This window comes from Candida metapsilosis (assembly GCF_017655625.1).
Source record: "Candida metapsilosis strain BP57 chromosome Unknown scaffold7, whole genome shotgun sequence".
Lineage (NCBI taxonomy): Eukaryota > Fungi > Ascomycota > Pichiomycetes > Serinales > Debaryomycetaceae > Lodderomyces > Lodderomyces metapsilosis.
The window spans coordinates 1,382,785-1,394,870 of NW_027138165.1; the positions used below are offsets into that span (position 1 = coordinate 1,382,785).

Here is a 12,086-nt window from a genome sequence, read left to right on the forward strand (position 1 = left end):
GATGTGTAAACTACCTTTGGATATGTATGTATGTATGATTAAAATGTGGTATGCTTGGTTTATCTTGTTAATGAAAGTTTCTTTTTTTATCTTTTTTAAATTTCTTTTTCTTATTTCTTTCTTTCCTCCTTACTCCGTAAAAAACAATAGTGCCAGAGCAAGAAAAAGAAATTTAAAATTTAAAAACTTGCATCTTGTCATAATAGTAGTTTTGTGTTTTTTTCTTTTGTAAAATATGCAGAGTCTGTCTAAAATTGCTTTTTTAGGTAATTGTACACTACTTTTTTTTATTATACAAATATTCGTGTTTTTGTACTATACTGGTAACCCACATAAATACCTGTATTTGTTTTTCGGTCAACGGCTTTAATTGTTAAATCCTGTATATGGGGGTAGACTTCAAAATTGCGTAATACAAGTTATACGTAACATACGAAACAAAAATAAAAGAAGTCAAAAAGGGAAATGAAACCAAAGTGTAATAATTCTTTAACCAGTAGACCACGTAAAATTATATAAAAGGAATGAAAGTGTGTGATTCACTGGTCTCGAAGGAATAGGACCCTAAAAACTCATGAAAGTGAGCTCAAGTTGTCTTTCTGTTTTCTGGTCTCACTTACTTTCCTAATTCTAAAAAGAATATGCGCTTACACATATTATTGAGTCAAAAATAATTCTTTTAAAGATTTGATTTGTACAGATTTGCAACGCAAATACCACACCAAAGTGATTGCTTTACCGCCATACAGAAAGGGTAGTACAATACGTCATTGGTGAAAAAAAAAAAAAAATAAAAATTCATCATCTTAAAATCTAGAAGCCGAGTGAGGCTCATCTCCAAGGCAACACCAACCGAAAGCCTTGGTCCTCCTAGACGTCCCAAAATCTTCTGTTTCCTACAGAGAGCATATACGAGTGCTCACTTTATCCATCTTTGGAACTTGCTCCCTGCACTTTCCGTCCTGGTGTTAGTTTTTCAATGTAGATGGTGCTATTAAGCGAACAAATCATTCTCTTTGTACATTGTATGCACGATGCATAAACTAAAAGAGAAGAAAGAAGCAAAAAAAAATAAAAAAAGCATCTGATGATTATGTCAGTACTAAAATTGTACCTAAGATTATACGTACATCAGGCCACATTCTTCTATTTTACAAAAGAGAATTATGCCAAGGTAAGTAAATAAAAAAGGGGTAGTGGCATGAAGCATGTGATTGCATAACGAAAACGGTCCAAACGTCTTTGAATTGATTACATTTCGATGTGTGTCTTGTTGTGCAAGAGGACGCCTTGTGTTTTAGGACAATAGAATGCCGAATAAAAAACAAAAGAAAAGAAATGTGCTCATGGAATGGATGGTATTCTATTACATACTAAACGTTTCGTTACCTTATGATGTTCTCCAAAGTGGGGGTTGTCGCCCGGGGGGTTTAATTTCGCTTAGTCAATTGTACACAAAGTAGTAATCCTACTTTTAGGGTGAGCATTTTAGTCTCCACTAACCACAAATGTCTTGTAATTGATTCGCAAAGCCTAACACACTAAACTAAATTTCTTTCACTGCTAGTTGAATCCTCGCCTCTTTTTCTTTCTATATACTGCTTGAACCTTTTAGTCATGCCAATATAAGGAAATTATCTTTTTTTTCATATCAATATGTGGTGTTTTCAATTCAAGAAGATAGTTGTGCCTTGAAAACGTTTGTTATTAATTTTAATAATATGGAAATTTCTTTTTTATTACATTCTGTTTTTTTTTTTCCTTTTCCGTACATTTTAGGGTCATTTCTTAGCAATTATAGAATTGCTGTGGTTTTGGTATGTTATTTACACAATTGGAATGTAATCATATGATATCAAAAAGAAGGGAACTAACTTTTCTTTTTTTTTTGTTTTTTTTTTTTTATTTCTCGTAAATTATATATTTTTTATCAAAAAAAAAATAAAAAAATTTAAGTCTAGACTATAGATCTTAAACTTTGAAAGTTATTTACACAAAATCAAAATCAAAAAAAAAAACTTTAATTCCTTTTTGCTTTTACAAACGTTTAATTTTATCAATGTTTTTTTATCAATTACCCCTCATTCTTTAATCGGTGTATATCTATTTGGCACAATATCGGGTTCGCAAGGGAATACCCCGTTGACAATTGCCTAATACAGCAAGAAATGGACTAAGAAGAAATAAACGAAACTGTGTGCTCCTTTAAAACTTTCAGCACTAACAGTCTTCTAAACTACAATCTCTCTTTTCCTTCCATTAGGGTCGTGTGACATCTATAATAATTCATATACTAAACATACATACATAGCTCACCTAACCAAACTTGATATCTGAGTTTGGGTCCCATACATTTGACCTCTGAGCAACCAGAGAAACAACCGGCGGTACTCTTAATGACTCATTCACTTGCTCCTGTTGCCTATTCATAAGCTGCAGCTCAATTTCACGACTCTCCAACCGCCGTTGGTTCAAATAATCTTCACATTCATGCAAAACTGGCGTCCCCTTTGTTATAAAATCATTATAGAAATTCGAACCTTCAGCAAGATTAGTCAAGATTTCATTATACTTGACAAAAGTAGTATCAAGAGTTTGTAACGCATCTTGCCTGTTTCTTTGAGTTGAAGTCACATTGGTGGTATACTCATGGATGAATTCGTTGTTTAAAGCATCAATTTCCCGTTCAAGATCTTGTTGATTTGACTTTGTACTTTCAAGAAATGACAAATCAGTAGAAAAACTCTTTAAATGATCTTCATATGCAAGTTCAAATTTAGCAGAATTGAAATGTCCATGTTCATCATACATTACCTTTTCATTCTTCTTGTATACATTAACCAATTTCGTCAATATATCATCATTCTTGATTTTAACATCAAGCTTCCTAAGAAACCTTTGCCTTTCTGACTCCAACATTTGTAATTGATCGATATGATTTCTCAAATCAGATACAAAATCTGCCATTTTACGATCCAACTTGATATAATTTGAATTTGGAACAAACTTGTTCAAGGACTGGAAACCACCCATGTACACTTCAAGAACATTCTTAATCTCGTTATACCTGTTTAAAACAACATCGTCTCCCTTCCTAGCTTCTTCTAGATACTCTCTCATGTAATGTATCTTTGTAGTAATCTTTTCAGTTGTTTCATCAGATATCCTTCTCCTAATCTCATGACCACCTTGCTTTTCCCTAATCATTTTCACCTCCCGTCTATCAAGATCCATGCGATTCTGACATTCATAAACAAGATTATTACATTCGTTTCTTAGCCTATGAATCTCCAGAAGTGAAGATTCAATAACTTGTAATCCACCAGAATTGATAATCTCCCGCGAATGCTTAATCACAGTTTCAGGTAAGTTTTCCGGTTGTTGAAGGGCATCAATGCTTGCAGGAAGGTTTCTTTCATTGAGAAATTTCCCAATCGAATAGTTCGAACTTTGTATTGGTTCATAGAAGTTGAGTCTGATATGTTCTACCGTTCTTTCTTTAAATGCTTGTGCAGAATGAACCACGACATAAGGTAACAAATCCTTAAATAAAGCTTTGCGATAAACATTATCACTTAGTACCGAGTCATTTGCTTTCACCATTGACACTCCATTAATAGGTTTAAGTTCATTATCAGACGGAACAACCTTCAAGTAAATCAAATCATTGTCCTTCTCAGCTACTTTATAAGTTGATCGAATGGTCTCTGCCAATCCACTAGCATCCTCAACAACGTATTGATTCACATATTTCTTATGTTTGAGAGCTTCACCAATAGCTTCCGACGCTACTCTCAAATGAGCCACCTGCTCACCATATTGGAACGAGTTCAAAGCCACTATACTGCTTCTATAGTGTGCAGCAGCTAAGAAATGATACCTTTTCACGCTAATATGGTTCACCCACTCCAACCTGATAAAGTCTGACTGTTTAGCAAACTTTAACGCGCTAGCATAATACTCAGAAGTTTGAAACGAAAGTCGAGCAATAACTGAATCCTTTGTCGAGCCACTATTCCTAGCCTTTTGCCAAATAGTCTCCTGTGCCTGAGCTAACATGAGGTCTCTCAAGCAAGATACAGTTTGGTGGCGAAGATCACCAGATGTCTCAATGTACGGCTCATTTAAAATGACGCCTAGTATGTTTGCAAAACATCCAGCAGCATTTTGGAAATATTGACATGAATTTCGAAGTCCTTCAACAGTAGATCTAGATTCACTCAATGCTAGGTGTGAGTAAACTACTCCAACTTGGAAAATAATGCATAATCTCTCATATTTCAATGATCGCAACCTTATTGGTCCTATTGGTGAATTGTAAATGGTAATGAACCAAGCAAACTCAATACAATCCTGAGGGAATTTCTCCTCAATTGAGCTTAACGAGCTTATGTATTGGTAAAATGTTTCCAAGTATTTCATCGTCTCAGCTTTAGAGGCCGCGGTGAGTGATGTATTGTTGTTGTTGCTAATCGTTGTGATTTCATTGCGTAGTGATGTAATATATTCAATATCAGATTTGAATGATGAAGCAGGCTGGAAAAATCTTGCGCTTATGATACCACTTAGCTCGTTGTCAAGGTCCAACGGCTTGGACTGTTTAAATGGAATATCTAACAAATTGGTTGTCATGGTTTGCACTGGCAGGGCAAAGTTATCACGAAGGTGTTGCTTTTTTGTTGCGTCAAACTTTAAAACGTGCGCGCAACTTGACATCAGTGTTTTCTTTACACATATATACGACGAAATAGGTTCTATAATAGAAGTGTTAGAGAGCCTATTTAGTGATATTATCTTGATTCCAATTTTTGCTGAACTTCTTCAAGACGCTCATGAATTTCCTCTCCAATCAGTTTATACTCATTCAACTCAGCTTCAAAGGCACTAGCTAGTTCAGATAACCTGGACTCTGCTTTCTGGTTAGCAGACTTCTCATTCAGTTTCCCCACACCATTATGTGCAGTCTCTATAGACCCCGATTCATTCTGCTGGTGATTAACTTGTCGTCTTTTTCGGCATTCCTTATCAAGCTGCTTCTCCACACTTTCATAGATCTTCTCATCAAGCTTTATTGTCAACTGTGTGTAAAAACTGGGGTCCCTTTCCCTTCTATAATCTGATGCAACTAGCTTGATAAACTCCTTGGTAATCTCATTTTGTACTTCTTTCACTTTCGAAAGCTCCACCAGATTGTCTAACAATAGAGGGTCGGGAATTGAAAGACCCCTCCTTATACATTGAGACATTCGCAATCTTTGAGTATCATCTATCGTATGTGGTGCGCTGATTGGTTCCTCTTTGGAAGAAGGAGTGTTCTTTGGTTCTGATAAGGTTGCTTGTCCTTGATGGTGTTTAGGTTCCGGTAATTTATCAAAAAGGGATTTCACAAGTAGCGCAAGAACTTTATTGGCCTTCTTGGGAGCTTCTGGATGCGCTTCGGGCTCAGGTTGCACTTGCTGGGGCACACCAGTAGGCTGGTCAGATTTTTGCTTCTTAAATTCGATACCCTTGCTCCGACTGGTTTCTTCTGATTCCTTATCAGCATCATTATCACGCTGCCTCTTCTTTTCCATTTGCGATTTCTCCTTCATAGCTTCAATCTTATCATCAACCTCCTTCAAGCTTATTCCCATTCGAGAAACTTGATTTTGGAATTGCTCTAACTCCAATGCATTTTCTCTATTCTCCTCTGAAACATCATAGGGACCAGCTGGAGGGACAATTTCGTGAGGGATATCAGCATTGTAATCAAACTCTTTTTTACTTTTCTTGTTCCTTGGTTGTAGGTTGACATTGAGTCCGGCTGCTTTCATATCTCTTCTCTTTTGTAGTAGAGCTAAACGTTTACTTTCCTCCAACATTCTTTCACGAGCTTTCCTTTTGGCTTTTTTACCCTGTGTGTTGGACAATCTTGCTTTAGCTTCAGCAAGCATCTCCCTATCGTCGTCTTCCATATCCTCATCATCCTCGTCATCTGAACCCGCAGGCGATTTAGCAGGCTGTGTTTCATGAGCAAAATTGGGGTCATTTGATTCGTCATTATCTATAATTTGTGCAGTCGGTTGACCCACTGCAGGTAAAGTTTCAATCCCTGGTCCCGATAATTTAAGATCGTTACTTCCTTCATTCCCTGATGCTTCATCAAGCAACTGCTGATACCTTTCAACACACTGAGTTGCCGTTCTTCCAAGAGTGGATGCTATCGACCTCCATTGATTAGGTAGTAGCCGAGTTAATTCTATCAATCTCTTATCCTGTTCTGATGTCCATCCAGTTTTATTAATCAAAGGATTCAACCATTCAACCCATCGTGATTTCGCTTGTGCCGCAGTCTTTCTAGGTAACAACGATGAAACTCTGGCCCATTGGTTTGTACCATACTTTTGTACTGCCGCTTTGAGAATCTCATCTTCTATGCTTGTCCATGCCCCTCCTTTGACATACGATGACATGATGAGTATTTGATTACTGTGAAAGAGTGACTAACGCGATTTACGAGATGTTTTTTTGCTAGTGCGACGCAACTCCCAAAAACATGTATAGTATTGCAATGCATACTTAACTTACAAGTCGTCACGATGGCAAGACAGTCACTGATTAGGATCTTTCAACCTTCTCTGTGTGTTGTTACACGAGTGGTGCCCAACTAAAGCTCTTCCTTCTGATAGAAGACAATCTCCAACTTATACTTACACGTGGTCGTGACAGAGGACTCAGGCACTAGAGTTCGCTTAGTGATGTAGTGTAAACCTAACTGAATAGTACGACCTTTAAAGGGCCGGTTTACTATGTTCTTGCTGTCTATATCTGTCTTACTCACACTGGTGAAACTTCCAACCAAAGTAAAATCCTTCACAGTTATACACATAAGATGACTCAATCTCAAGACCTCTGTGATACTTCACTTCTATGCCTTCATTATTACACAGGTGCTGTATATCTCAATGAACTTGGTTTATTACCGAATTTGGTAATTTAAAAAAGGAATTGGTAAAAATCAGATGCAAATAAATAAACTTAAAAATCCCCACTTCCACTCCCTTAACTCCTACGGGTGAGAACGAACGAAAAAAAAAAAAAAAAAAATTAAAATATCATTGACCAAAACCAAAGCACGGCTTTCAATATATAAACAAAAAGAGTTTCACGAGGAAACCCTGTATCAATTTTGACTTTCTACTAAAGGTTGTCGTACTCACCGCTTAGTTTACCCCTTTGATTGGCTTTAAAACCGAGACATTGATTTAAAGAGCTAGTATCAGTCAAACCAAAAGCGCAACCAAAGGTTACAGGTAACACGATTTTCAGATCCACTTGCCAAAGCTAATTAATACCTAGAAGAGACTCACATATACATACCCTGCATCATCCTCCATGAACAAGATATTCCACCACAAGCATCAAAAGCTTATTCTTCAATGCTACCCTCCAGGGAAAGCAACAGACAAGAAACCAAATTCATCCGAACTCAGTTATTTGTTGTACTACGCATCAACACGGAGAGTCAAGTTAGAAAAAGTTATTCATTTCCTTAAAGACAAGACCCAACATGATGCTCCAAGAAATCGCACAGGTAATTTACAAGTTTCATTGGCGATTATTAAAGAATTGATTGAAAAATGTAGTGAAAACTTGAATGTTTTCGCTCCTCAGGCATGTAACATTTTCAGAATTTGTCTCGACACTAAAGATATTGCCGTTTGTAAAAATGTGGTCAAGACTTATGAAGTATTGTGTCAGAAAATGGACGCGGCATTATTTGGTGGTGACAAAGAGTTTGTACAAGATTTCACCGATCTCACCCAACAATTGATTGCATGTGGGAAAGAAAAGAATATTTCTCAAAACCAGTATGATTGGCAAATGGTTTCGTTAAAGGCAATTTATGCTGTTTCCAACTGTTTGGGGTACACTAGTAGCACTTCAAAAAAGTTTATCGCTGTATCCATTCCATTTTTAATTCAAATCTTGTTGCATAATAATAACATCAGTAGCTTGATGCAACGGCTAAAAGGAAATCTCAATGTCGAGTCTGATGGAAAAAGGTTGTCAAGAGTACAGCTGCATAAATCTCAAACCCAACTTCACAACCAAATCGAGGTTGATTTTGATAATGATGCCTTGACCTTGACAGATGTAAACGAGGCAGCAATGAATGCATTGAGAGCCTTTTTTAACAACTCCTCCACCGCCCAGATATCGGAAGTCACAAGAGCTGTTGTGCAACACATTTTCACTACAAATATCAATTTGGACTGGGGTATTGTTTTGTTGGAGTTATGTGTGACTTGGATTCCAATTCAATTAAGATTTGTTAGTTGCTCTACATTGTTGGCCACTTTGAATCGTATCAATATAGAGGGGGCTTCCAAATCAAATTATCCGCTCCATTTGCTGTATGCTAAGCACTTGTTAGGTTTGTTGTCATCAGGAATCAACATGATTGGGTTATCAATATCCGATATTATTCAACAGTTGTTGAATTTGCAGACTGACTTGATTTTGAAGCGTAGTGATTTGACCAAGTCTGATATTGATGCTTTAACAAACATATACTCGGAATGTATATGTAATGTGACAACTCACATATACTACTACGATCAAGTGCCCGACTCGATTCAAGAAATACTTGTCAAAGTTGATTACGTTTTGGATAGTTCATTCGTTGACAGTTCGGAACAAACTTCATCCAGTGAAAGAATCCACGACCTTATTGTTCAGTTTTTGGATAACATCTCTAAAATATTCCTCATTTTGAAGAGCAAGACAAGTACAATTAGCAGAAACCATGTTAACCTTGAACATTGGGATATCAGTTTGGGATTGTTAGCACCAGATTCAGAGTTTGACGATGACAGGAATACAATTTTATCACTTCAACAAATTCGAAACATACAAGCCAAGTACTTGAAAGTATTTGATGAGTTTTTGAATGTTGAATTATCAGCAGCATCTCGTTCTGCGTTTGAAATAATTAAAAAGCAGCAGTATAAACTTGACCCTGGAAATTCAAGTGCTCAACTGATGGACAGAGCTGATAGTTCAAAGGATAACAAATTAAATGGTAAAAACTTGATGGAACCTGATGTTAACCAATATATCACTCACCAACAAAATTTCATTTCTCACTTTTTAATGTATGCTGACAAGTTTTTCGATGGGCAAGAAGCACCTAGCACGGAATTGGTTTTGTTGTTGGTTAAAGTTTTGAAAGATATGATTGAAATCCTCGGTTTGAACTTTGTCACTAATTTCATCCCATTCTTCCATCATGGAGTATTGAGGTTGGATAAAACATCGGAGTTTTCTCAAAGACAAATGTATAAGGATACCATTGTGCATATCTTGTTGTACTATATCTTAAAGAATCTTGATGACCAATACGAGGAAGAATTAGAAGGATACTGCAAGACTTCTAAATTGTACAAATTGGTTTTGGATAGCATTGAGTATAGGAGACAGCATGGTTTATGGATCCATGGAATTGATTCGCCTCCATCAGATTTAGAACATCCAAAGGGAAGGAGGATATTGCCTAAAGATGCTGATGGAAATGACTTAAAACTTCGGATAAAGAGTGAACATATTGAAGAATTTGCATGCAGTAACAATTTCCTTATTGTGTGGTTACATCCACAAAAACCATTGTTGACTGAGATTGAAAAGCCTCAGGTTTCCACACATATGAGTCAATTTAACAATGATTCAAGAAATGGCAACAATGCTGCATTTGCTGATTTTGATGAGGAACAATCAGCTGCGGGTCACCCTGATCACTTTGTACCCCAATTCAATACTCATACGGGTCTTTCTTCAGATGCTGTGACTACCGATTCCGAACAAGGTTTATACACTGGGCTAGGGTTGGGAACAGCAAGAGATATTCGTACAATACGAGCCGAAATATTACAATACAGCCAACATTTCCAAGAGAAAGGTATACCTTATGCCGCTGATTATACTTTGACAAGTAACACCACCTCAGCAGTGAGTCGGTTAAATGGAGATTTGGACTCATTTGATCACACAAATGGTTCAATATACACATTCAATTCAAATGTCAATTGTCCCAGAGTTGCTGACTTGAAAGAAGTATTGAGTATGAAGAGTTTGAATGGTGCAACAGGAAATGGCGTTGGTGCTAGAAACATGGACCACACTGTGTCAAACAATTCTGTCTTAAGTAAGAACTTATTATCAACTGATGTTGAATCCATTTTGGCTGGATTAGATAGTGATGACGAGGCTGCATTTGTTGTTTAGAGATAACAAAATATAGATAAGTTTTTTTTGGTAATCTAAGTTTGTAGACTAATGTCCTTTACTGTGTATATACCCTATGTGTGTATCCCTTTATTCATCATCATCATCATCCCCTTCCAACGCTTCGAAAGCATTGAAAGTCTTTGTCTGCTTATCACTAGCAATCTCCCTTGGATCCACAGCTTTTGAAGATCCCAAGTTCTTATTATTTGGCCTAGCTTTTACCCCAATTGACTCTCTAAACTTACTTCTTTCATCATTACCATCATTATTATCACCAGCACCGAAACTGCCACTCTTGTGATGACTCGTAGGAACTGACATTTCCCATCCATCTTCATCCTTAATCACCTCATTCTTCTTCTTTGAGTATGGTTTTTGATTACCACCAGATCTCGAGTTTCTACGTCTGTTCAAATGATGATAGCTTCTCTCATGTCCGTGCTCGTCAATAAATGTATCCTTGTTGCTCCATTTCTTGGCATGTTCTGCTTGGTGTTGTTGTTCTTTGACTTGTTCAATCAATTCATTGAATGCTGATAAGATTGTTGGTTGAGGGACATGAGTTGTCTCCTCTTTGATTTGAAATAATTGTTCTTCTGTGTATCTGGCCATAATGGGGAGCTTGTAGTGTTGCGATGTAGGGGTTTTTATGTATACCTAGTAAGTGAATAGGTTTCTGAACTTCTTTGGCTTTGGTGTCCTCAATGTCTGGTGAAAAAAAAAAAAAAAAAAAAAATTTTGTCGTAAAACTGAAATTTTGCACACGACTTTTTATTCACAAGTTAGGAAGAGACATGAAAGCCAGGTTGGGATGGAGTGTGACTACGCTCGATCAACACTGAAATGAATCATCACACTCAAGCTTTTAAGTCTATTAGAAAATGTCCTTAAGTTGGTAGCAGGAAGCAGCCACTCTTTCGTAGTTCTATGTATATCTTTTCAGTGATGAAAATAATTCCTTTTTCTGCCCACTTTGCGGGAAAATAGAAATTGTTTCAGAATAGTAACATCCAAGTATGTGGGTATTTACGTAATTGCACTAGTGATGTTATTGGAATCAATACTATTTACGAAAACTTTCCTCAAGATTACCTCTTTTAACATTCTTCTTGTGACAAAGATTGCAAATTCTTTTGTTCTCTGTTGCAGCGCATCTCAGAGCATCTCAGCGATTTCACAAAAAAATCATCCCCTTCTCAGTACACTCTCACAAATCGTTTCAAACCAAAAGTCCGAACCAACAAGTAGCTAAAATTACAACCAGTAACACGCCTTTCATCATGCCATTAGCTCACAACCTAAATAAAGTAAGCAAAAACTTATCCAAATCCACCGGATCAATGCACATCAAGGGCCGCAAGTTCAAACAATTAAATCGAGCCACGGTCAGAGACAAGAAACTAAAACTACAAAAGCTCGAAAGTGTTGAACGTAAACTGAATGAGCTACTCATTGTCTCCTTCTTGCAAGAACAAATTGTAAATGATGAACAACCAAGTTATACATTATCGGAAATACAAGCATTAATTGAGTCATTTATCGATCAGGATCGTCAACTGTTGGAAGAAGTGAAGCAGGATCATCGAAAGGGAAGACCGATTTCTAATAAGCAAAAGTTGCTTACTGAGAAGGTGAAGCATGAGGAACATTTGTTTGCGACTGGGTATAAAGTACCGGATCTAAGCCATGAGGAAACAGTAACTAGATTGAGAAATTGGAATGGTACAACTGGCGCCACTACAGGCTTCAAGTTTATTAATATTTCAAAGGATATGAAGGAATTTCCAACGGTGGAGGTAGAGATGAAAGAGTAGTGTTAG

At 36.9% G+C, this 12,086-nt stretch overlaps 5 protein-coding genes across 5 annotated transcripts; 2 read left to right on the plus strand and 3 right to left on the minus strand. All coding sequences in view use genetic code 12, as the record gives it.

Moving 5' to 3' along the window:
• Nucleotides 1-2,316: 2,316 nt before the first annotated feature.
• RIM20 (Rim20p) lies at nucleotides 2,317-4,632 on the minus strand (the record flags this gene model as incomplete). Its single annotated transcript, XM_067694332.1, has 1 exon — nucleotides 2,317-4,632. The coding sequence occupies one exon, from the start codon at nucleotides 4,630-4,632 to the stop codon at nucleotides 2,317-2,319; it is 2,316 nt and encodes a 771-aa protein (XP_067546663.1).
• Nucleotides 4,633-4,790: 158 nt separating this feature from the next.
• CEF1 (Cef1p) lies at nucleotides 4,791-6,452 on the minus strand (the record flags this gene model as incomplete). Its single annotated transcript, XM_067694333.1, has 1 exon — nucleotides 4,791-6,452. One exon carries the CDS (start codon nucleotides 6,450-6,452, stop codon nucleotides 4,791-4,793), a length of 1,662 nt encoding a protein of 553 aa, XP_067546664.1.
• A 922-nt stretch (nucleotides 6,453-7,374) lies between these two features.
• Nucleotides 7,375-10,263, plus strand: I9W82_005185 (uncharacterized protein; the record flags this gene model as incomplete). The annotated part of the gene is made up of 1 exon (XM_067694334.1): nucleotides 7,375-10,263. The coding sequence occupies one exon, from the start codon at nucleotides 7,375-7,377 to the stop codon at nucleotides 10,261-10,263; it is 2,889 nt and encodes a 962-aa protein (XP_067546665.1).
• Nucleotides 10,264-10,353: 90 nt separating this feature from the next.
• On the minus strand, nucleotides 10,354-10,878 carry I9W82_005186 (uncharacterized protein; the record flags this gene model as incomplete). The annotated part of the gene is made up of 1 exon (XM_067694335.1): nucleotides 10,354-10,878. The coding sequence occupies one exon, from the start codon at nucleotides 10,876-10,878 to the stop codon at nucleotides 10,354-10,356; it is 525 nt and encodes a 174-aa protein (XP_067546666.1).
• Nucleotides 10,879-11,546: 668 nt separating this feature from the next.
• On the plus strand, nucleotides 11,547-12,080 carry I9W82_005187 (uncharacterized protein; the record flags this gene model as incomplete). Its single annotated transcript, XM_067694336.1, has 2 exons — nucleotides 11,547-11,573; nucleotides 11,628-12,080. The coding sequence occupies 2 exons, from the start codon at nucleotides 11,547-11,549 to the stop codon at nucleotides 12,078-12,080; spliced, it is 480 nt and encodes a 159-aa protein (XP_067546667.1).
• Nucleotides 12,081-12,086: the final 6 nt, after the last annotated feature.